The sequence below is a fragment of the Molothrus ater genome, chromosome 3, assembly GCF_012460135.2.
Source record: "Molothrus ater isolate BHLD 08-10-18 breed brown headed cowbird chromosome 3, BPBGC_Mater_1.1, whole genome shotgun sequence".
Taxonomy (NCBI): Eukaryota; Metazoa; Chordata; class Aves; order Passeriformes; family Icteridae; genus Molothrus; species Molothrus ater.
This window is the reverse complement of record NC_050480.2, coordinates 30346516-30368976: the sequence shown is the minus strand read 5'-3', so window position 1 is coordinate 30368976 and position 22461 is coordinate 30346516. Positions and strand designations below refer to the sequence as shown.

The following is a 22461-nucleotide window of genomic DNA, read 5'->3' as shown; positions in this document are numbered from 1 at the left end:
AGCATTTAAATGACTTGTGTATTAAACCCCCTTGACACTTGGGAGCCTTTGAAAATGCAACATTACCGTCCATACTTGCGTAATGTGATCAAACAGTGATTGTAGGTTTGTAGGACTGAATCCAGAGCCAGAACTGTGGTGAATATCTTAGTGGGGTGATTTACTTCAGTGGCAGAGTCAGCGCTGGATAGGCTTATGTATGATTTGACCTAAGTGCTTTTAAAATGTTGTTGTGTCGTCCATTTCTTTTAGAAAACATGTATATGTTTAATATTGAACCAGCTTTAAGCAACTCTGAAAAGAGTTAGATGTAGGAATAAATGATGCAGTTTTACATTTTAATCTTTTCCCCAGCTGGCAATAAAAACTGTTGTATATGCAATCTGTAGTTCACATTCAGTCTTGTATTAAAAGTTCAGAACATTTTAAAGGAATGCCATGAAATAACTAACTATGCTTCTGTCCATGGTTTGCACATCTGAAAATAAGTAATAAATACATAGTGACATTAATATTTTTTAATATCCATATGAAATGTTTTTCTATGGCTGTGGACAGGAGTGCAGTTGTTTTTATTGTAGTTTCATGATACTTATTTAATAATTTCCTAAGGCAGGCTTTGGTTTTTTTACTTCTTACTAGTTACTCTTTTATGTGTTTAATTACTGGCAGAGATCATTTTGTGTGTGTACTAAAATATAAATGTTTTCCCCCTTGGTAAGATGCATCATGCCACAGTAACCTGCTATTGTTTCTGATTGTAAACTGTTTTGGAAGAAATACTTCATCAGCATTATGTTCACATTCTATTTATGACTACTTTTTGACAGACCCCATAGCAGTATACCAAATTTTTGCATCATTTGACTTATTTTCAGTTTTGAGCTAGAAATGCCTTCAAGTATTTGTTGTGCTTCAAAAAGATACAGTAATTTTTCTTTTGTGGATTTTTGCATGAGTATGTTTACAGCCTGCAAAATAGTCTACAAGTTTGAGGGAAGAATTTGGAAATCCTAAATGTAGCGGGTCCATTCTGTTGCATTTTAACTCTTATGTGAGTTTCTCTGCAGCCTCATTGTGTGATATGTTTGAGTATCTCATGGAATCTGGCAGCACTGGTAGCATTAGGATTTTTCCTGATCAGAGTGATCAAATAAATTGTTTGAAGTAGGGGACAAGACAGGATTACTGAACACATTGACTGGTGTGAGGGGAATAATTTAGATGATGGTAACAGAAAAAAAAAGGTGTTTAAAATATGCTTAGTTGAGTATCCTGAATCAGCAGGTTTTCAATTTCCCATACTTCCTTGTTAAATTCAGAGGAGAGGTGGCAGGGCAAAGGGGCAGGGACAATAGCTGTCATTAGTATATGTTTGACATTTGATCCTGTGAGTTTGAAAGGTCTTTGGAATATTTTTGTGTTTGCCATAATAAATGCACCCAAAAAAGCCCCTCTAGTGTCAGTGAGATGTGGATAAGAAACTGGGTAAGAAATAGTCCGTGAGTCCAGACAAGCTGTAAGCTCTGACATTGCAGGGTGTGATGTTTGATTCAGTACAGTTTCAAAAGCCTCAGTAACTTGGAAGATGAGTCAGTAGTGCAAAAACCCACATTACTCCATCCACATAAATTCTGCTTTTAATTACACGTGGTATCAACAGAATGTAAAGCTTTCATACAAAACAGTTTTTATGGAGAAGGCTAATGTTTTTGGAGGTGTTTTGCCTTCCCCTAAGCAGCCTTTGAATTATTTGAGACACTTCTGTAAAATCATACTTTCTTTTCTTATTATGCTATAAATGCCAGAAGTACAGCTGCAGTCACTGACCTTCAGCTGTATAATAGTAAGATAAAAATTTTCAAAACCTTTGGGCCTGATGTATAAGTGCATTGCTTTGTACATCAGTGTACATCAGGGAACTTCGCTGAAGAATGAAGACCAGAGTATTCAGCTGACTATTCCAATTGAGAGGATTTTTTTTTTTTTAAACCATAGATGTAATGCTTCTATTCCAGCTGAAAGTGATGATTCAAAATAAGACATCTTTAGGGAACACAAAGCAGAGCATGGAGAGACAGATATGACAGTCTGTCCCATTGGCAGCTCAGAGGTAAGAAGCAGGTAGTTCAAAAACTTTCTTCTTTTTCCTTTGGACCATTTTGTCACTATTATTGAGGAGACTTCTGGAGACTGTGCTCTGGGATGAAATGTTCACACTGTATTACAGGAAGAAACCTTGCCCACACTGTGTGACCAGTTTTAGTATAGGTGTTATAAAGGAAAAATGAAACCTGCAGTGTAGTTATGGTTTTCTTGCACTGTAGCAAAAATACAAAACTGAATATAACTTTTATTTCTCTGAAACTGCTTACAGTGATGGTTGCTGTAGCTGATGGGTAAACTATGACAGGTGATGCAGTCAAATGCAAGCTAGAAATCTATTTGCATCTTGAAGATTTAGGAAAGTATTGGTTGCTGGTTCACAAATAGAAAGAAAATAAGCTTTCATAGCAAAAATAGCATAAGATAGCTAGGGAAATAAGAGGATTTTTGGATTTTTGAGGTTTTTTGGGCTGGCTTTTTGTTGGGTTTTTTCCCCTAGAGTGAGTATTGTAACAGGGAAGAACATGTTTCATAATTTTAAGGCATTTTATTTCATGTGCGAAGGTTTAATGTGTGTTTAGAAAGTTGTCTAGAGAAAATGACTTTTAAGCAATATATCTTTATATTGCTTTGTACTCTTACATTACGAAAGCCATGAGCTGACTGCTTGAATATATGATTTCTAGTCTATTTCAGGTTTCCAGAGAGCACATTTCACAAGCCACAAACTGACAACCTTAACAGTATACTAATACAAATATACATATATACATATAAATATATATTTTATCTGTCTGTCTATCTATAGATGTATATTTCTGTCTTGGTTGGAGCATGGTGGTAATATTGCCAGGATTATGAGTTCAATCCCTGTAGGGGCCAGTCACTTTAGGAGATGGACTTGTGGTTCCCTTCCAACTCAGACTATTCTGTGACATACGTATATGTATTTCTCTCTACATAATCTCATTGAAGCCATGGACCTTAGTGTTTTCTTACTAAATTGATCATTTAATCTGTCGTAGCTGACTTCAGCAAAGAAGCTGTGTTATGTTTTTTAAACTTTTAAGATACAGGGAAACAAAATTCTTTATGTGATGCATAGAAAAGCAAAAGCTTTATCTATGATTACAGTTACATATTTTACAATATTTGTTTTACAATTTTACAATAATTAGAGTTCTCAGATGACCTGCAAATGAAATTTGGAGGAGAATAAAATTCTGGAATCTGAAGCCCTAGCCATTTGAAAATACTAAGCCACTTACCTTTTTAAAAAGGGACTACTGAAAGTGTCTCACTTGCTTTTATTCTGTTGTTGTTTTAACATTTATAGAGACACCTAAAGACTGAAATTTTTCAGTAGATCTGGTGGGCCTACTTCTTTGCTTCTGCTGAAGTTAGTAAAGTCTCAAGAGCAGAAGTGGGAGTTCCTGCAAACCATTACTGAGGGAGCAGGAAGAGTAAAAAGTATGATTTTATTCACTTCAGCATTTCTCAAGCATTTTGTGAATGATTCACATTCTATTTAAATATAGTAAGTATTCATATTTGTTTTTATAGAATCTTTGCTTGGGAATAACACCTTCCAATGTGTTCATTCTCTCACCTTCTGATTTGCTAGTTTTATTGTGCCAAAAAGAAAAGCAGAAAAAAGTAGACCAGGATTCTTGTAATACAGTGTAAAAAGGAGGCAAACAGATACATGCTTCTGTAATTGCTCATATTTTATTTTCTATACTGGCTAAGTTTTCTGGGTTGTTTTGCTTACATGATATTGAATCTTGTAATATGCTAAGTTGTAATATTGATCCAGTTTCATTTAATACAGTATTCAGCATTTCCCCTTCTAATAACACAAAAAACTACCACATCAATAAATGTATTTGATTACTGAATGCTAATTTTGGTGAATGGTATTTCTTTCCTAGAGATTTATTTGCAGACATGGGCATTTGCAGTCAAAATTATCATCTGGTCGTGCCCACTGCAGATGGCATTCACTGGAACCTTGCAATGCAAGTGTAAGCAGGTTACGTATCTAACTTGGGTTTTGTAGAGCTGAGGGAAGGTCTTCAGAACTTGCTCTAAGTCCTGTTGTGACTCACCCATTGGTACTGGAGTGTGGTAGCCTGCTTCTGTAATGCATTTCCTTTATACATTAAATTCTTTTCAGTGTTTCTAGTAGTTCAGCTGATTCAGTGTTTACAACAGCAGAAGCCCATGTGTGCTGATAGTTTGAGTTGTAAAATGTTTCACAGATGTTAGAGTACCTAGAGAATTATAAATGTTCGGTGCAAACTAGCAGAGACCCAGAGTACAGATTTTGTTAATGCAGCAGACAGGCATTATGTTGACTCCTACCTCTGTGGGTACTTTTCTGTGATGCCACCTCATTTTAAGGGTGCTGGGTACAATCCATGGATTTTAGACCAATTGTATATTTGAAAGTATACTGAGACATTAACATTTTTTATTGAACAAACTGTAAATTTAATTTTCTGACCTTGGTTAAGTGTGAAGGCTAAGGGGAAGTGAGCACAATCTAATAAAAGATGAGCAGTCTCTCCCCAACTTCCTTTGCTGCTTTTTTATTGCCATATCTGATATTTTTTTGATATCTGAAATTTTTTTTAAAGTTCTCCAGACTTTAAAAATAACTCTTGCCAAGAACTAAACTGAGATTTGGAGTCTGGTCCATTTTCTCTTAGTAGGTCAATTAGATACCCTGGAACAATTTGCCCGTTCTTCATAGGATGTGCTCAAAAGAGCCAGGTAGAATATTTACTGATAGATAACCTCCTGTATTAGTGAACACTGTGGGACCCAGCTGGTCTCTCTTAGAAATGCTTTTGATTTAACACATGCCGAGCTCGTACATAAGTCTCTCAGGAAAATAAGTGATTTTAGGAATTATATGTGCAAGATACTTTTGAAGTTGGCTGTAGTTGCATACAAATCATAAGACCTGTGTTATTTCTTTTGGACCCAATTCACCATAATACCTTTAAGAAAATAAAGATCAAACTTCTGATTAGAGAGTATGTTTGTTGTAGATCTGACTGTCTTCTCAGGTAATAATTGATTAAATAACAGAGTTTGATGTTCATGCCATTGGTTCCAATTTAACAAATGCTAGGAATGGTTTAACAAATCCCCAGGTATGATGGGGGGTAGCTGGAAGTTAGCCCATGCAAAAGTGATTAGAATATGCTTGTAGTAGATTGTTGGATGGTGAGCAGTGCTGATTGACAGCACAAGGAATAATTTGTTCTGTGTCAGGGATAACGGCAGCTGCATTTACAGTGGTGAGTGTTAGTTAAAATTTCAAACAGTGAGTCCTTTAAGCCTGAGATGACAGGCTGTATGGAGAAAGATTCTTCAAATGTATCTGTGAATCTGTTCTTTTCACCGATCTTTTCTCTGCTTCAGTGGGTACAGATGCTCATAGTGGAATATAAGGGATTGATTTTCAGGCATGCTGCAGTTGAACATGCACAGAGAACAGTTTTTGGTCACAGTCAGAAACAAAGCAATTTAGGATTCTGACAAGATCCCCAGCACATGGATATTTTAATTAACAGTGTTTTGCTGGGATAGCTATGTTAACTACCAAATCTGAGTATGTGGAAAAAAATGCTGTTGCTTCCTTTTAGAATTTTGAGAAATGTAATTTTATGTAATATTTTGAAAAGGTATAGAAAGTTGAAAGATGCAAAAATAAGAAACTCAGAATAATCTAGCATAAAAATGCCAGTGTTCTATTATGACATTGTGACACTTGTCTGATAGATTCAGTTCAGCACTGATTCTGTCTGGGTTGTTTTTTGTGTACTGTGCTCATTCTATTTCAGTTCTTATGGAAGATACTTCATGCTGTTGACTCCCTGATCAATGCCATGATAGTGACCGTACTACCGCAAAAGAGAATAGAAAGGTGTTGATTTAAAAGAAAAAAAGAAAAGCATCTCTATAATTATTAACATTTACATATTAAGACTCAAAATACTTTTATTTAATTGTTTCCTTTTGTTGCATTATTTAGAGAGAAAGTTAAACATGGAAAGGTTCATGCTGTAAGCTTTCCCATAACAGAGAGTTGTTCTTTTTTTGGGTGTTTGTTTGAAGAGTTTCAGTTTTTGTCTGTAAGAAATGAATAAACATAGACTAGTGGTGTGTCAGTTTTATTCAGTGAGTCAGGTGCATGTTAACTTGAATTAACATGTGATAAAAGAAAATAGGAAAGACTGGAAAACTGTCTACTAAAAGAGAGCATAGAATATGCTTAATCTGTGTTTTGAAAAAGCTTTACTACAGGAACTTAATAAACTTAATTCTTCTATAGTAGAACCAAATTGTATGGCTACAATTACAGAAAGACCAGCAGCCAGACCTATAACCTAACTGTAGGTAATGAGAAGATTTAATAATATTTTAATATTTCATATTATATCAGTGATAGGCAGGTTTAAAATCTGCATTTATTGAATAACCTTTTTTCTCTTTCTAGAGTTGTAGTGGGGTATTTAAGATGCTTTTTCTTTCTGAAAAAACGTGGAGTACTATTCCTATTGTAATTGCTCTTGGAGATCATGCATTTGCATTCAGAATGCTGGAAAATTCAAGACATACACATTGTGGTGCATTACATTATTTTAAAGTTGTTTCCTATTTTTTCAACCACAAATTCTGGACATTTTGGCTTGTGTCATATGCTCAGGATGTTTATTGCAATCTATTTTTTAATGTGTAGTTCTTTAGCCCAGTTAAATTTATTTTCAGCATTTTTCTATTCAAAGGAAAATTGAGAAGAGTTTTCAGATAACATAGCTGGATAAAGTAGAGTTAAAGGCAGTTGTTCCTCCTGGGCACATGAATCATAGGATTTGAGCAAAAGAGCACATTTACTTGCAGTTCAGTTACTGAACTCTACAACATTGTTAACGCATTAACTTTCCAAAATCCCATACTTGAAAAAAAGAATGGCATTGAGCAGCATTCCCTGGGTCAAGCTCAGGTCTTGGAAATAGTGTTGAGGATGCAGGGAGGAGATGAGATTTTCAGATTTTTAAAATATCTTTCATGTTTAATATTTTAATCACAGCTTAGAGAAAACCTCAAAACCAACCAAACAAAAAAAACAAAATAATGTTCCCCTTCCCCCTAAAAAAAACTACTGAAGTCTCTCAAGCACTTCCATTTCATTTTGGATTTCTTAATTGTGCAGATTTCCTACACCCCCCACTTTTGGAACTGTTTTTGAATGGACTGATTTTGGGATATTTCATAGAGCAAACCCCTTCAGCAAGTGAAGGATCTTGAGGCTGAAGACACTTTCCATGGCCAGTATCTAGTGTGCCTTAGTGGATACTGAGAAAAGTGGATGCTTTCCTGAGAAAGCAGCTTTGTACTGAACACTGCTGAAAAGAGGGTGCTGCTTTATATGAGCTGTCAATGGAACTCTGGATCCCAGCCTATCAAATGTCATTTTTCACTGAGCTAATGGTGGTTAGAGTATAACTGCTGTTGTATTTCTTTACCTGTGTTTGTGCCTGGGTGCACATGTGGGAAAGAAAAAAATCACACCTTTTCCATATTCACATTCATGTCTTGCTTTGTGTAAGTCTTTGTTATTATCAGCCAAATTCTTGTTTATAGTGTTTTGGGGTTTTTTTGAGGGTTTGTTTGCTTTTTGATGTGGTGTTACCAAACATGTTTATGTTGGTTTGTTCCTTAACTCTTTGTTGTCCTGTATTTTACCTGTTTTATTTAGTCTTTTTCAGATGCTTTAGAAGTTGAATGTTTAACACAGAAACATTGTGAAAGAATTATTTATAAGCAGTTTTATGCTGGTTAGAAATGCTGTATTGGTTGGAATGATGCTGAACTGTTAGAAACCTCAAAGTACTTAGGAGAGGATATCTCTTCTCAAGGTTAAACATTCCAAAGTGTCGTTCTGAGCCAAGACTTTGTGTAATGTGTTGGTGAAAACATTAGTTCATAACATTTCTGCATAGAGCAAGAGAGTTACACTCTGTTTCTTTACTCTGGGATGGTTCTTTTGAGGGTGGGAGCCTCTCATACCTGACAGACAGAAAATCAGGGACAGACGTCCACCTGAGAGCTATTTGGAAGTTGGCCAAAATTCTGGGATGACCAAGATGAACATGTAAACCTGCTTTTGCTAAGAGTAAGATAGTCGTGGGTGGTTCATTCCAATTTTAAAAGTGACTTTTAATGTGGTTTTTTTCCCTACTTTCTTTGTCTTATTTTTCTGCTATTGTAACAGCAGGGTGGAATTGTTTTCTGACAGTGTAGGTAGATCTGCTTCGAGGAAAGTTTTGTTTAGTTAACTGGCAGATTGCTCCTAATGTAGGCATAATCTTAATACAGTTCAGATTCCTGAGGAGGAGCTGAAGTACTCTTGTTTTCTAAAATAGGAGCATCAGACATAGCTGCATTTTCACACCTGAGAGCTGAAAATGTCTGTGTGTAGTCAGTCAGGTATAGAGGCAGCAGTGACCAGAGTAAGAGCCCCATTGCTTCTTGACTGTACAATTGGGTATAAGGCAGGCTAGGATCAAAGAGTGAATTTCCCATGGTGAACATCCAGGTAAACTTTTGGAGACTACTGAAACCTGTTTTAAATGGGGAGGAGGAAAAATGTCTGCTAACTTCCATACTGGAACCTTCTTTCAGATGTGTTTATGAATAATGTAGTAAGATAGGATTGCAGGCATGTTGTCCATATTCTTCAGCTGCTTTTCGAGAAGTGCTACAATTCTATAATCGTGTGCAGTTCCAGAAGGATTCAATAACCAAGGAGTACAGAGAACCATAAAAGGGAGTTTGTCTCTCATTAACAAAATATCTCTCATTGCTGCTTTTTGGTGTTGTCTAGGCAGGTGAGAGATCCTGCTGGACAGCCTTGTCCAAATAGATCACAGCTCTTTACCCATCTCAGAATAGTAATGATTTCTTGCTTTGTCCAAGGAATACTCTGTCCTCTTGGTTTTGGCTGCTTTATTTCTGAACCTAGCTTCCTGTGTTTTTAACTCATAGAAATGAATAGTCAAAATAATGGTTGGGATTCTAACTCATCCTGTCAGATCTTTTGCATATAGTGCACCTTCATGTGCCTTCTCTCTCCATGTTTAGGATGGTCAACACTTGCAACTCCTTTTTGCTTGATTAATGTTTGACTTGTTAGACACGAAGTGTAGAGCTCTGCAACAAAGTACTTTGTTTTATAATTTTGGTGTTCTGCTAGCTTTTGAGAGAAAACACATGGCACAATATTTGTACCAGACTTTATTGGCGTGATTTGTTAATACTAAAGCAACCACAGCATTTTAAAACTAGTTTACATACCTTGTCCTTTTAAATGTTACTTGACATAAAGCCTGCAGTCTTGGAAATACTTTGCAAAGTTATTCCCCTTTCCCCCCACACCAAGAATTCAAACTTTCTAACCATTCTAAGCCATCATAATGGCAGGCATTCCTAAGTGTACTTGTGCCATAGAAAAAGAACTTTGATTAAAAAAATGTAATGCTTTGCTATCCATTTGTGTACAGAAGAGACATGCTGGGCTTAAAATCAGTGAGAATCAAACATTTTCCTTCTTTCTATGCTAAATCTGGCAGTTCAGGTCAGGAAGTATTTTAGGGGGGTTTCCTGGGAAAGTTTGATATGTATTTACCCATACCTTTAAGTCCAGGGACAAAACAGTTTCTTTCTCGAGGTTTCTTCCAGCTGCTTTTTTTTTCCTAAGGATGTTTTACTATTTAGTATCTATTTACTACTCCTGTGGTAAAAGGAATAACAGAAATGGAATAGATTTTTGAGTGGTGCTTATCAGCAGAGCATTTATTGGAGAGTCTGATCTGAAGAAAAAGATAAAGTTAATATCTCATATTGTAAATCTCAGGAGGATGATTGTGTTGTCATAGGGCAATGTTAGTTATTACCTGCAATATACAGCAAAATAATATCATTGAGGAATGGTGGAAGGTGTGTAGCTCACGACTTTCAAGTTTTATTCCTACTTCATTAAAGGCTTCAACTCTTAGAATTCCAAATGTTTAATTGTCCTTTAAATAGTAGGCTACACATCTTGAAAAAGATTTTTGAAGAGTTATCAGAGCAATGTTTGGTATATGATTTTGCTGCTGAGATTGTTTTTTTAAAAGCATAGAGTTGTGTATTCATTGGGAATATGAACCATTTAGCTTTGACTGGAGGGCAACAACGTTGTAAGCTCAGCTAGAAACCCAGATGAATCAGATTGAAGTTCTTACAATCTGTCTTGGCTCGTTTAAATGCACTGTATTCTTTTGCAGTTTATTTTAAGAATTGTTGGAAAAGGCTTTAGTGAAAACTCTATCAGTGTTTCTGTGTGTTTTGTAAGGTACTGCACTATTTTCCACATTCTCCCATCTTACCACTTGTGTGTTTGTGCTCTTTTCTGGACTAATTTCCAACTGAGCACTTCAGTGTCTTTATGTATTTAAAGCATAAAAAGTCTTTCAGTCATGGAGTTTAAAAAGGATGCTTTAGTGTAACTATTGGAAAAAATAATAAACTAGGATCCAGCTACTTCATTGGGATATCAGCACACCAGCATATCTTTTGAGTGTGGAAAGCTGCCAGAAGGACATTCCACTAGTACACTGTAAAGTTAATAAAGTTTGCCCTCCATTTCAGTTCAAATTGAGGTAAGAACATGTGGCTCACTGACTGAAGCATCATTTTCAGCAGCTTAATAAAAATCTTCAGATAAGCAACATCCAGATTGTTTGTAGTGAAAATAAGAAGTCCAACACCAGAATACTGATGTTTTTAAAGCACAACCCCCTGTAGTAGCTGTAATCATAAAAAATGTTACTGATAACACTTTTCTAATTGAAGTTCTTAACCCTGAGCATATAGGTATAGAACAGATGATGAAGTAGATTTTGAGTGCGTTCATGGGATATTTAATTTCAGATCTTAGTTCACTTAAAAATCTGTTTCTGACTGCATGTGACTTTCTCATTGCTGAGTTCTCTGTAGGTCCACTTGCGTTTGCCACGCTCCACTTCTGCTCTTTAATTTGAAAGGAATTTGGCATGCATCATTTATGAAGAATGATTGAATTACCTCAGTTTAAAAATATTAATAATTTTTTAAACTGCCCCAAAAAACTTGCCCATATTCCCTTAACAAGATTATAAATTACAAAGGACCTATAAATATCAAATATAAAACATATATGAAATCAGTGAGGTGACTTCTGATTTAGAAAAGTAAAATGGCTTTTTTCAGAAGGTAATGTACAGGATATATAGAACTTTCAAAGAACAATGGAGTATCTTATTAACACAGCCTAATTAACCTCCCTCCTGTACAAGGTGAAGCATTAGATGCTCTGAATGAATGATGAAAAGTGTCAGGGAAATACAGAATTGGATCGATTTTCTTTTAATAATAAATAATCCTTCTAATTTATTTGGATGAAAGTAAATGTGTCTGCTGTGGTTTTGCTTTTGCCCTGTGCCAGGATTCAGCTCACAGTGAATTCTTAGTAGAGGTCTAAGGCTTTGAAAATTGCTTTCTAATGGAAATGGTGACAGATCATTAACTACAGTAGTATAAATGCATTGATTTAACATGAGTATAGCCGTCCTAAGTTGCAAAATGCATGATACAGTATGTGCTGAGCATAGAGGGAGTATCTTTGTAGTTTTAACTAATTAATTACATGATTCATACTATGTTAATCTTCCTCAAACATAGGGCCCCTGACAATGTTGGACAGGTATCATTCAGGGGCTGATACACATTTGTACTGTAGTGGCACTGTGATCCCGCTGTAATTGCTGTGCTGGAAGGGGACCAAGAAGCATTTAACATGCTGCATTTAATCACCAGTGCAATTACAGGGACACTGAAGTAGATATGTTTTCCTGCTACCAAGTCATAGCAACTTCTGAATCGTAACAAACCACTACTAGATGTGCTGGAAGGCTTTTTTCCAATAAAAATGCAGAACCTGGGATTTTATAGTCATACTTAATTAGCATCTGTGGTTTTTAATGTCTTTAAAACTAAATGTCTAATGCACATATGCTGTATGAAAGCATTTTTTTTCCAAAATCCTTATTCTTCCATCATCAAAAGACACATGAACAAAAATTAGTTTAAAGAATTATAATTATTCTAGTGTTGTTTTTCAAGCATTGACAATACATACCTGTCTGTAGTAGTAGAATTTTTACTCTGAGGCAGCTGCACAATTCTTGTCATTGGTGAACATCTGCACTAATAATACTAGTTTACCATTACCTTAAAAAGTCTAGGTGGCATGCTAATACAGGTGAAACTGAGCATTTTGTACTGCCCTTTGGCACTTGTGTATCGTAAAGCTAGTATTAGATTTAATGTTTCTGGTCTCCTTTTGTTTTTTGTCCTAAAGATGGGATGGGGAAGTTATGAAGCACCTGACCATCTGCTGGAAAATGGAGGATTCTGTTACCAAACCCTTCATTATTTATTAGATGTGCCCAAGTTTCTTGGCAGAAGTTTGTTTTTGGAGACTGAGTATCTTGAGATCAGTCAAGTTTTGGTATACTTCTTCTTAACTCTCTTTGACTGCACAAAATTTCTACATGTGACTTGTTCTTGAATCTTCAGAGTGAGATTGTCTTTTAATTATGTTTATTCTGATGAGCTGCTGTGCATCAAACAGTTGTTTCTTTGAGATTTAGGGCTAGAAATCACTTGCATTCTCTAAATGTGGTTTTGTATTGGTAGTCATTTACCGGAAGAGGAGGGAGAAGGAAAACCAAACCTCCAGTGAAGACAGAGTAGAATATGCATTGATTTGGATGGTACCTTGCAGTGATATAGTGTAAAATGGCAGGAAATAAAAGGGACAATTGATAGGATAGAGCATAAAATTGAGTTTATAAGATCAAGTGCTCTTCTTGGAGCAGATAAAGCCACTTCACACCTTTATAAGAATGTAAGGGAAGTACCATATGAAAATGGAATCAGGCAAGCGATCTCTTTAGTTTTCTCAATTAGTTATATATCAATGGTAGTACACAATATAAGCACATATAGGACTTGAAGTATGTGATTTTTGCTATTTAACACCCATTGCTGGCTCTCAGTTTGCATTATGCACCTTTAAGTGGAGATGCAGATGTGCATCTCTCTGAGGTTGGGACCTTACAGTGGCCTGTGTGCATGTCTGTCTGAATGCTCAAATAGTTCCCTTTGCTATGGCAAGTTGTAGGTACAAGTAAGGGATGATGGTTTCGAGAGTCTCAAATACAAATATTTTGTATTGAGAGTCTCAAATATTTTATTTTTACCCTTACATGCAATTTATTTCCTGCTTAAGTATAAACATGGTAGAACTTCCAGGATTTCCCATTTCTGTCAATTTTTTCTCTTTCAAAGTCCCTGTGTCATTGCTACTGCTTTTCGTGGCTATGTTGTTAAGGGAGTGGGTTTTTTCCTTTGGCAGCAGAGGCAATTTTAATACCCTCACTGTTTTCAGACCAAACCCTGCAGAACTGTTGCATGCAATCATTCTGTAGCCTCTGGGCTTGAAGTATCCTCACTTAGTCTGCCACTTGACCTTCTGAGCTTGCTTCACCTTGCGGTTTCCAATCTACATAATAATTTTGTGTTACACTTTAGTTAAATGGTTTCTTTTTGACAAATGGAAGTACCTCCAAAGAGGTTTAACTATATATTCTGCCTCAGCGATAATGCCACTCTATTTGACTTGATTTATCTATAAATATGAATGTCTTTCTGAATGCCAGCTTAAATTATGTACAAGTAGAGATTATAAATTATCTGTATAAAAATGACTTTCTAGGGATATTGTACATATAAAATGTATACTCTGAGTAATGCTGGATGAGGTGCTGTTCAGCATGGAGCTGACTTTTCATGAGGGAAATCTAGGAATTACTATAGTATGTGCAGTTAAAAACTGTGGTTATATCTGTTTCAGAAGCACATCCCAAGCCAGCTGTGTCAGAAGGGTGTAGAAGTGCTGGGTGTCAGCCTAAAGACTTGCAGTCTAAACCACACAATTCTCATTGCCAGGGCTAGCTTAGAATTCTAGCTTTGCTGTGCCTTATACACCACTACAGTCATGATATTGTTATGTGTTCCTAGAAACAGGAATTGTATTGCCTTCTCTAAAAGTCATCCATGATCCTCTTTTTCCTATGAAGTGGAAACAGAAGGCTGTGTCGTGATTAAGACTTTGATATTTCAGAATCTTTAGTGTTTCAAATAAAATTGTCCCTAGAAATAACAGATATTGCAGATGTATGGTATATTTGAGAAGGTTGTTGGGAACAAAGAAATTTTACATTTTTGTGTTCCTCCCTGGCACTGTGAGCTTCTGGTGAATTCTGTAGTCACTGAGAAATAATTAAACCAGTGATGTGGTTAACATGTGCTCTGTGAGAGAACAGCAATATGCTGGTTTGCTCAGTTTTAAGTCTGGTGAGTGAACCCTTGCCTGCTGAAAAGAGGAGATCCTAGCAGTGGGAGGAGGGATTTGCAGTATAGCAAAAGGCTGTCAAACATTTTACTTGGCATACACTGACCTACAAAATTTGATGTACATAAACTGTGTAATGCATTTACTTTATAAAACTTTTGCTCTAAATAAATATTGCATTTTCATAAAGAAGCTGATTGTTGATCAATGCTGTTACTCTGTCTTTGCTTTCTTCTTAGTTCTAGTGTAGTGCTGCTATGTGTACCTGCTGTCACATAAGTGGCTATGTAAAAGAAACTAATAAAAAAACCACTCAAGGTTTGGGTTCTCATCCTAGTAGCAGCCTCAGACTGCCTTGGATGCCTTGAAAAGTTGTATACAAGGATCTAAGGGAAAGTGATCCTTGAAACTGTAACAGTGTTATTTGGCTTACAAGGTCACTTGCCCAATAGTGATGTCCTTTCAGAATATTTCATGGAGTTTTGTGTGTTAGATGTACGTGGCAGCCTTTTTGACTCTTTTTCACAGAGCTCTATGTTGTGTTTGTGTCTGTGTTTTCCATTGTTTGTGTGCTGATAAGTAAATATTATATGAGGCTTTGGATTGATATTTAACATCTGAGATGGTTGATTATACCACTGAAAACATTTGTCATTGCCCATTCCAATGTCATCAGTATGAACCAGCTGAACTCTGCCTTTCTTTTTCTTTGCTGCCCCTGGGGTTTAATGGCTTTGCAGAGAAGGTCCTGCCTGGCATATTGAGCTGCTCCAGAAGGTCTAACCCGTAAGCAGTGAGTACTGAACTGCAGCACACTGATGCTGGAGGTGTTGACTCACCATGCTGCTTTTAATTGCAGTTCTCTTGAAGGTAGATAATCTGTGTAGACTGCCAACACATTGAATCTTTGGGTATCTACCAATCTGAAGATATATTTCTATGGCTACAAATGCTGTTTTGCTTTTCTTTTCTTGGGAATTAACTTTTCTCCTGTGCACATACTGTTTGCATTTAAAACTAGCTTTCATGTGAGTATGGCTCTTGCTATAGCTGGCAAATGGTTGTCTCAAATCTCCAGTGATATGTGTTCTTATAGAATTTTTGAGCCTGATGTAAACCAGCTTTCAGATGTGCATGAATTGAAAAGCATCTGTAATGTTTGGTGTGACTGATATCAAGATATGATTGACCAGGTCTGGGTTTACTTTGTTACTAGAAAATAATTTAAAATAACCATCTGCAAATTCAGGCAGGGAGAATCTATAATTCTGATATGTGTTCATTTATGATACAATTGCTTTGAAAAAGTTGTCAAATTTTTTTGTCTCAAGGTAACAAGCAGTGTTTTATGATTGATGTGTTGTTATGACTCAGATCTCTCAAAATTCCTTTCCTGTTTGGTTGGAGGTAGAAAACAACTGTTTTGGGTAGTCTCGGTTGTTTCTTTGTATGTATTTTTCTAGAGAGAAATGTGCAACTAATTTGGCTAAATTGTATGTTCCAGCTGGAGGCTGCTCTGAGGAGGAAAAAAGGTCTTATGGGCATGGACAGTTTTGGAGCAACCTTGCCTGTTTTAATAGGTGCTTTCAGACTTGCCCAGGATGGCGTTAATGCCTGTAGATAATGGCAGAGTTGATTCAGGAATGCTGAACAAATCAAGTATTGGGCAGTATGCACAGAAGCCAGTTCATTCTTACCTAAGGATAATCCAACACAGAGAACTTCAGAGAATATTCTCCAGGTCACTTTGTAAAGGAGATGGGATGTTAGAAGAGAACTTTTTGTAAACTGGGGGTGACATAGTGTATTGCTTTGGGTATTTTCATTGGAGCCTTAGAGAGGTCTTATAACCTTAAATTTTAATTTTTTTTTTTTGGTAAGGCTACTGACTTTCTGAGGTTTGAACACCTGTGGCATAATTGCATATGCACTTTGTAGACATCTGGGAGGCTTAAGATATTGCTGCTGTTCTCCTGCTGTTTTTCTCTCAGCTGAAGGTTGCTGCCCTCAGAGCTGAGCCACCCTTGTGGATCATATGAACTATCCTAGTCCATGTCGGTGCAAAGTCAGCCAGGTTATTTTAAATTGCTGCTGAATACAGCTTGATGTAATAACTAGTTAAACCATTCCATCTAGACTTCCAAGAGCACATCTGTCTGTGTCCTTATAAGTACAATACTTTAATCTTTCCATTGCTGTATTGTATTCAGGATTTGTCAGGACTGCAGAGCTGTTGCCAAGGGGAGTCTGCTATTCAAATGGAATGTATTGGTGCTTCCTATCTATCATTATTGTCACATTGCAATACAAAGATTTGAATGATGAATGTGTAACAAATATATTGAATGGTAAAGTAAGTTTATTTTAATATATGAGATAAATGCATAGAAGTCATATTTTGGAAACTCTTGGAAAGAGGTTACCATGCAAAGTCTTTTTCTATATTCTTGTTTCTAGTTCAGCCACTTCTAGCCACTTACCTTTGATTCCTAGCCATTTAAGTTCTTACCTTCTCTGTACCCTTGCTTCATTGCCCCCAAAACTTCCCTGTATTGATTAGAAATATAATGAATTTTTTAGCTCTATTTTTTTTTATTTTTTGCCCCAGGTCCAGCAAGACTATGAATCTCTGTTCCAAATGCTTTGCTGGTAAGTGCAGTAAAAGGTTTTGTGTTTCCCGTAGATTATTGAAACCACATTGTTGGCATGTCCCTTAGGATTTGTGCATGGGTTTCTTTTCCTTCAGTGTGTATATGTAATCAGATTTTCCTCACTTTAGTGCTTCCTTTATTTGCTAATCAAGAACCTCTTGTGTAAATGTACCCATCAAAATTAATTCTTGAAGTTCAGGGAATTTAGGTACATCCTTGTACTACAGAGCCCCATTGCCAGCACAGCTCCTGTATGGATGATGTGGTTTCCACAACACATAAGTCTGAATTGTAATTTGGAATTTTGTAGGATTTATTTTGTAATAACTTCTGATATATAGAATGGATTAAAAATTAAAATAAAAAGTTGGTATAGAACACCTCATTTCATTTCCTCTAACTTGCAGCCCTTGAACATTAAATCATCAGTAAGTCATTGGTAGGCTGTTCTAATTACTTCATATTATTTTCCTATTGTAAGGTCATTGCTATTGTGTAAAATCTTAGGAATTGTTTTTGACCTTTTCCTGTTAGCAGCTTCTAGCTTTGCCCTTCTGAATTAATTTTTTTGTATTACTTAGTATTGTAATCTTACTTTTAATTGTAATTAAGGTCCTGTAATAGTTCATGGTTTTTAACTGCCTTGGGGCAACAGATAAAATTTTAAAAGGTCCAGAATTTGTTTTTTTTAACTTTAAACACCTGGGAAATAAAGATTGCTAAAAGGTTGTTCAGCAAAATGTATTTCTCTGGCTGTTTTCCAAAGGCATGGATCTCTGGAAATGGTATATTGAAGAAAGTATAAGTCATTTCTTGTACTCTTTCCCTTCTGTCCACATTCACAAACAAGTCTTTGATTTGACTCAGTAGGACTGTTATATTCATACTAGTACTGTAAGTAGTTTGTGTTTGTGTACTCAGCAGTGCAGGTGTTCTGATTCTGTGACATCAAAACAGCCCATCCCTCATTTGCTGAGTTTAGCAGAGTACCCAACACTTCACAGCCAGCAGACCAGGCATTAGACAGAGCATCTTTTCTTTTTGTTTTTACTGGTTTGGTTTTTTTTTGTTTGTTTGTAATTTTGTTTCTTTTTAAAGAAAAGAAAAGTTCTTGGCTTCTATTCTGCAATTTTTCCAAAATGCCATTAGCTCTGATAAAGTTAATTTTTCTCTGCTGTAAAATTTTAAGATGAGACCTTATGTGATTAGCGGGGTGGAGGTGGGAGAGCTTATGTTTTTAATTTTTCAAGATGTTCCTTAGAGCCTGTTTATTTTAATGACATAAGTCTTTGTAAGTGTTTTAGTAACTTAAAGAGCTGCTAGTGGTTGGAATAAAGGTATTGTAGAAGGTGCTGTGGAAAAAGACAAGTTTATCTTATTTAGATCTTAACTATGGTTCCTTCAACAAGTAGTATTAAAACTACTCCAACTCTGTTGGAGTCATAACTCAAAACCTCTCAGTGTCATCATTCCAACATAAAAGCAGTTTTCTATTTTTTATTTTTTTCCCCTGATGTTACTGAAATAGCTTTAGCATATTTTTCTATACTGGATTTCTAGCTACATACTGATATAGAAAGATATGTACTCCTGTTTCTGTAAATTGAACCACCACAGGTAGCAAGATTTTAGTCAAGTAAGGTGTTGAAAGATGTTTTTCACTGTTTCAGGCACTCCAGAGAAGGGGTGTGAAAACTAGTTCCTCTTTTTTCTCTTTTAAAATGGCAGGTTATTTATTCAAATGTGTTCAAGCAGAGGGAAAATTTCAAAAGACTGTTTCTCTTGACCATCATTTCCTTTTTCTTTTATTTCAGAAAAAAGAAATCCACACAATGAAAAAGGTTAGTAACTCTTTAAATTACTTTTTTTGATCATTTTTTTCTAGATGGAAGAATCCAGTCTTCCTTTAAAAAAAAAAAATAATTTGAGACACACACTGCAGGAAAGACCCTTACATTTGTGTAAGCATTCCTTTCTTACATATATCAGGGGAGAAGGGCAACAAGTCCTGAAGGGATGAAATATTCTGTTTACAGTACAGTATGATTTATTCACAGAACCTCCCTATCTTAGCAGGTTTTTCAGACTTTCTGAACTATCAACAAGTATGTAAATACATGATCATGAAGTCTTCTTTTCTGCATTTCCTGGCTTCCCCATAGTTCTGGTTCTGCCAGGACAGGGTTACTTTGTGCAGGTTACATGAGGTTATTCTGTACCATCTCACCTCATAGCCAGGGGTGGGGGAACGGGACACTCCTCCAGGGAGAAGGGGTTGTCTTCCAGTCAAGAAAGTCTGGCAGAGGGAGTGGTTGGGTAATGCCAGTTCTGAGCATTTTGCATGTGAACCACTTTCCTCTCTCTGGTACATTTTTGTTACTGATATTGTCACTGTTAATGTTCCTTTTCTTATCTCATTGCTGTTTCCAGTAAATTGTTGTTATCTCAGCCTGGGATCTTTACCTTTGTGCCTCCACTTCTCCTCTCCAGCCTGCCACTAGGGGAGGGGAAGAGAGAGAGCGGCTTATGGTTTGGAGTTTCAGTGGGACACTAAATTTGGGAATACAATTCCCAAACAATGACACCCATCTCTTAGGGGAAAAATGATCAAGTTTGACATAAATCAGATTAATTAGCCCAGAATTGGAGCAAAGGGTAATGTCAATTTGCCTTATTGTTTGACCAAGTGCTTCTGTTTTCTAAATTTATTATCAAAATAAATTCACTGAGTTTTCACCCACATTTGTGCAAGATGAAACAAACTGCAAAAGCAACCAGATAATATGGCAGAGAGACTAACATTCCTTATTTTGGCTATCTTTTGTACTTTTTTTGTACATTAAACATGGAAACAATGCTCACAAGATACTACTGAGATAAGTTGTTGGCAAGAAATGATAAGTGCATGGCAAGAGTGAGCTGCATACTGCACAGATACATGCAGCCCTTTGTCTGTAACTACCCAGTGTGTTCATGTAGATCCAGAAAGTTCACTAAGCTCTTCTGTACAACCACAAAATTGCTGTTCTTTTGCTACAGACTAGTTCTTAGCTTGAAGATAAGAGTTGATAAATATTGCAGAAGAGCTTGAAGTTAGCTACCCTCTTCAGCTGTCTTTGCCTCCTCTTCACACCATCTGCTGGTTCCAATAAGGAATACCTGACTTTACTTAAACCCTGGAGAAGCAACAGACTCTAAAATGTTCAAGAGCTTCTCTGAAATAATTTCAAGTTAATTGTACTTCTGCAAAGTACTTCACAACATTCTGTCTCCAATTCAGTGCTGACCATGTGTTATCAATGTCTCATAGTCTCCAGATACAAAACAAGTGTAACCTTACATATTGAAGTGCTTCAAATAAATATGCTCTTTAGATGGTGAAGACATAGTTGCTTCAGACTTCCCATGCATCTAGAATACAAATGCAGTAAAGTGTTGTGGGTTTGGGAGGCTTTTTGATGTTTATTCTTTTGGTCAGAATATAGGCTGGTAAGTAAAATTGTAAATTATGGCCAGAGTATCTCCCTTAATGACACCACATCTTTCAAGAATGCTGCAACATTTATTTTTTCAATACACTAAACTGTGAATTTTGAGTGATTAAACACAGTACAGTGATAAGTTAAAATTTTCAAAAGTACTCTTTATTAACTTATCTTTGCTCCCATTAGGTTTATGGAAGTTCTAGTATCAACTTCAGGTAGGGACATTGTTTGAGTACCTTTTGAAATGCCACTAGATAAAGTAGAATCTTTCAGGCAGGAATTCTGCATTCATGGAAACAGTACCTGGTACCTCAAGAATTCAATTTTAATTGGAACCTCTTGGAACAGTCGCAGAATGAACTATTACAGAGTAAGAACAAAAATTTAAATAGAGAAAATGATAAGACTACACTTTCTACGTACATCACCCCCCAAAAATGCAGTCTGTCTTTAATCCATTTGATTGTGAGCCTGGAAGGCTTAATTTGTGCTATGTTCTATCAGCAATGGAAAGAGAGGTACAGGAAATGGATTTCAGCTTTTTCAGTAGTGTGTGAAGCTAAAGGTAAGTGCAGCACTGGATGGTTTGGTGGAGAGATGCAATTGCAAAACTGGAAGAAGTTAAAATATGGTTAGAGTTTTCATGGATTTGTGAATCAAAATCATAGGCATTCTATCTGAACATGTAATTGGAACTTCTGGAGGTGGGTATCTATCCCTTAATCCAGCTGTGCAATATTTATTTTCATGTTGTGCAAAGTACTAGATCAGCATTACTGAAACTGAAAAGATAACTCAGCCAAATAACCCAAGAATTGTCTGAGTTTTAGGGGCTTCCACTCATAGTTTGGTCTTATTTTTAGGTTGAAGTAAAACATCTTTTTTTAATTACTGGATTCTTGATGAGTAAAAAATTAGAAATTTTTAATCTTCATTATAGTAGCAGAAAGTCAGTATTGCTAGAACCACATTTGTATTTTCAATACGTATGCTTAACTCTGTGCTAGGCTGTTATGAAATTTTGATAGTATTTTTTATGTTCCTGCACTGAAAAGATCTAATAAGGAGTGAAAGAGAAACATAGTACATATTAATGTCTATTTATCATCTGAATCTAGAAGTGTCAGATTATTCACCTATTGCCTGAACTCAGGTATCTGACTGTAGAGTTACTTAATATTTTGCATATCTTAACCTTCCTCCTTTGTTGAGCAGATCTTTATTTTGTCATGCTTAAATCACACGCAGTTTTTGGAGCTTACAAAATTGGCAGGTTTTTGTGTCTCAGACTTATTGAATAGTACAATTTCCTTTTCTCTCAGTTTTTGTAAATCTTGGGAGCTCTTTACAACTTGTCTGTTATTGCTGCCACGTCTGGCAGTAATGACTGCTATTGTAAGCATGAGCTGACAAAAATCAGTGCTCCTGCCTAAATAGATTTTGCTGTTAATTAACTGCTGGTTTGATTCTTAGTCAAGCTTTCAGCTTGCTTACTGGAAATCTTTTCAGCAGGTGCATCTTGCATGTTGCTAGTTCAATTTATGCTTTTTTTGCTGTACCCTATTGTATGGTAATTACTAAATTATGCTTCATTAGGCATTGTGTTCATAAAGTTTTCAGTCCTAAATGAATGATACAAATCTGTTCTGTTTGTATTTTTCATACACTTGTAATTTCTGACGTGTATCTACAAGTTTTAGTACTT

The 22461-nt window shown here is 36.1% G+C and overlaps 1 protein-coding gene across 2 annotated transcripts in view; it reads left to right on the top strand.

Moving 5' to 3' along the window:
* ZFAND3 (zinc finger AN1-type containing 3) overlaps positions 1-22461 on the top strand; it is a 135320-nt gene that overhangs the window by 15933 nt on the left and 96926 nt on the right. For both annotated transcript variants that reach the window (XM_036380248.2, XM_036380247.2), the window contains exons 2-3: positions 17229-17269; positions 19086-19112. In XM_036380248.2, the coding sequence (XP_036236141.1) occupies positions 17229-17269; positions 19086-19112 (68 nt within the window). The remainder of the gene's footprint in view (positions 1-17228; positions 17270-19085; positions 19113-22461) is intronic.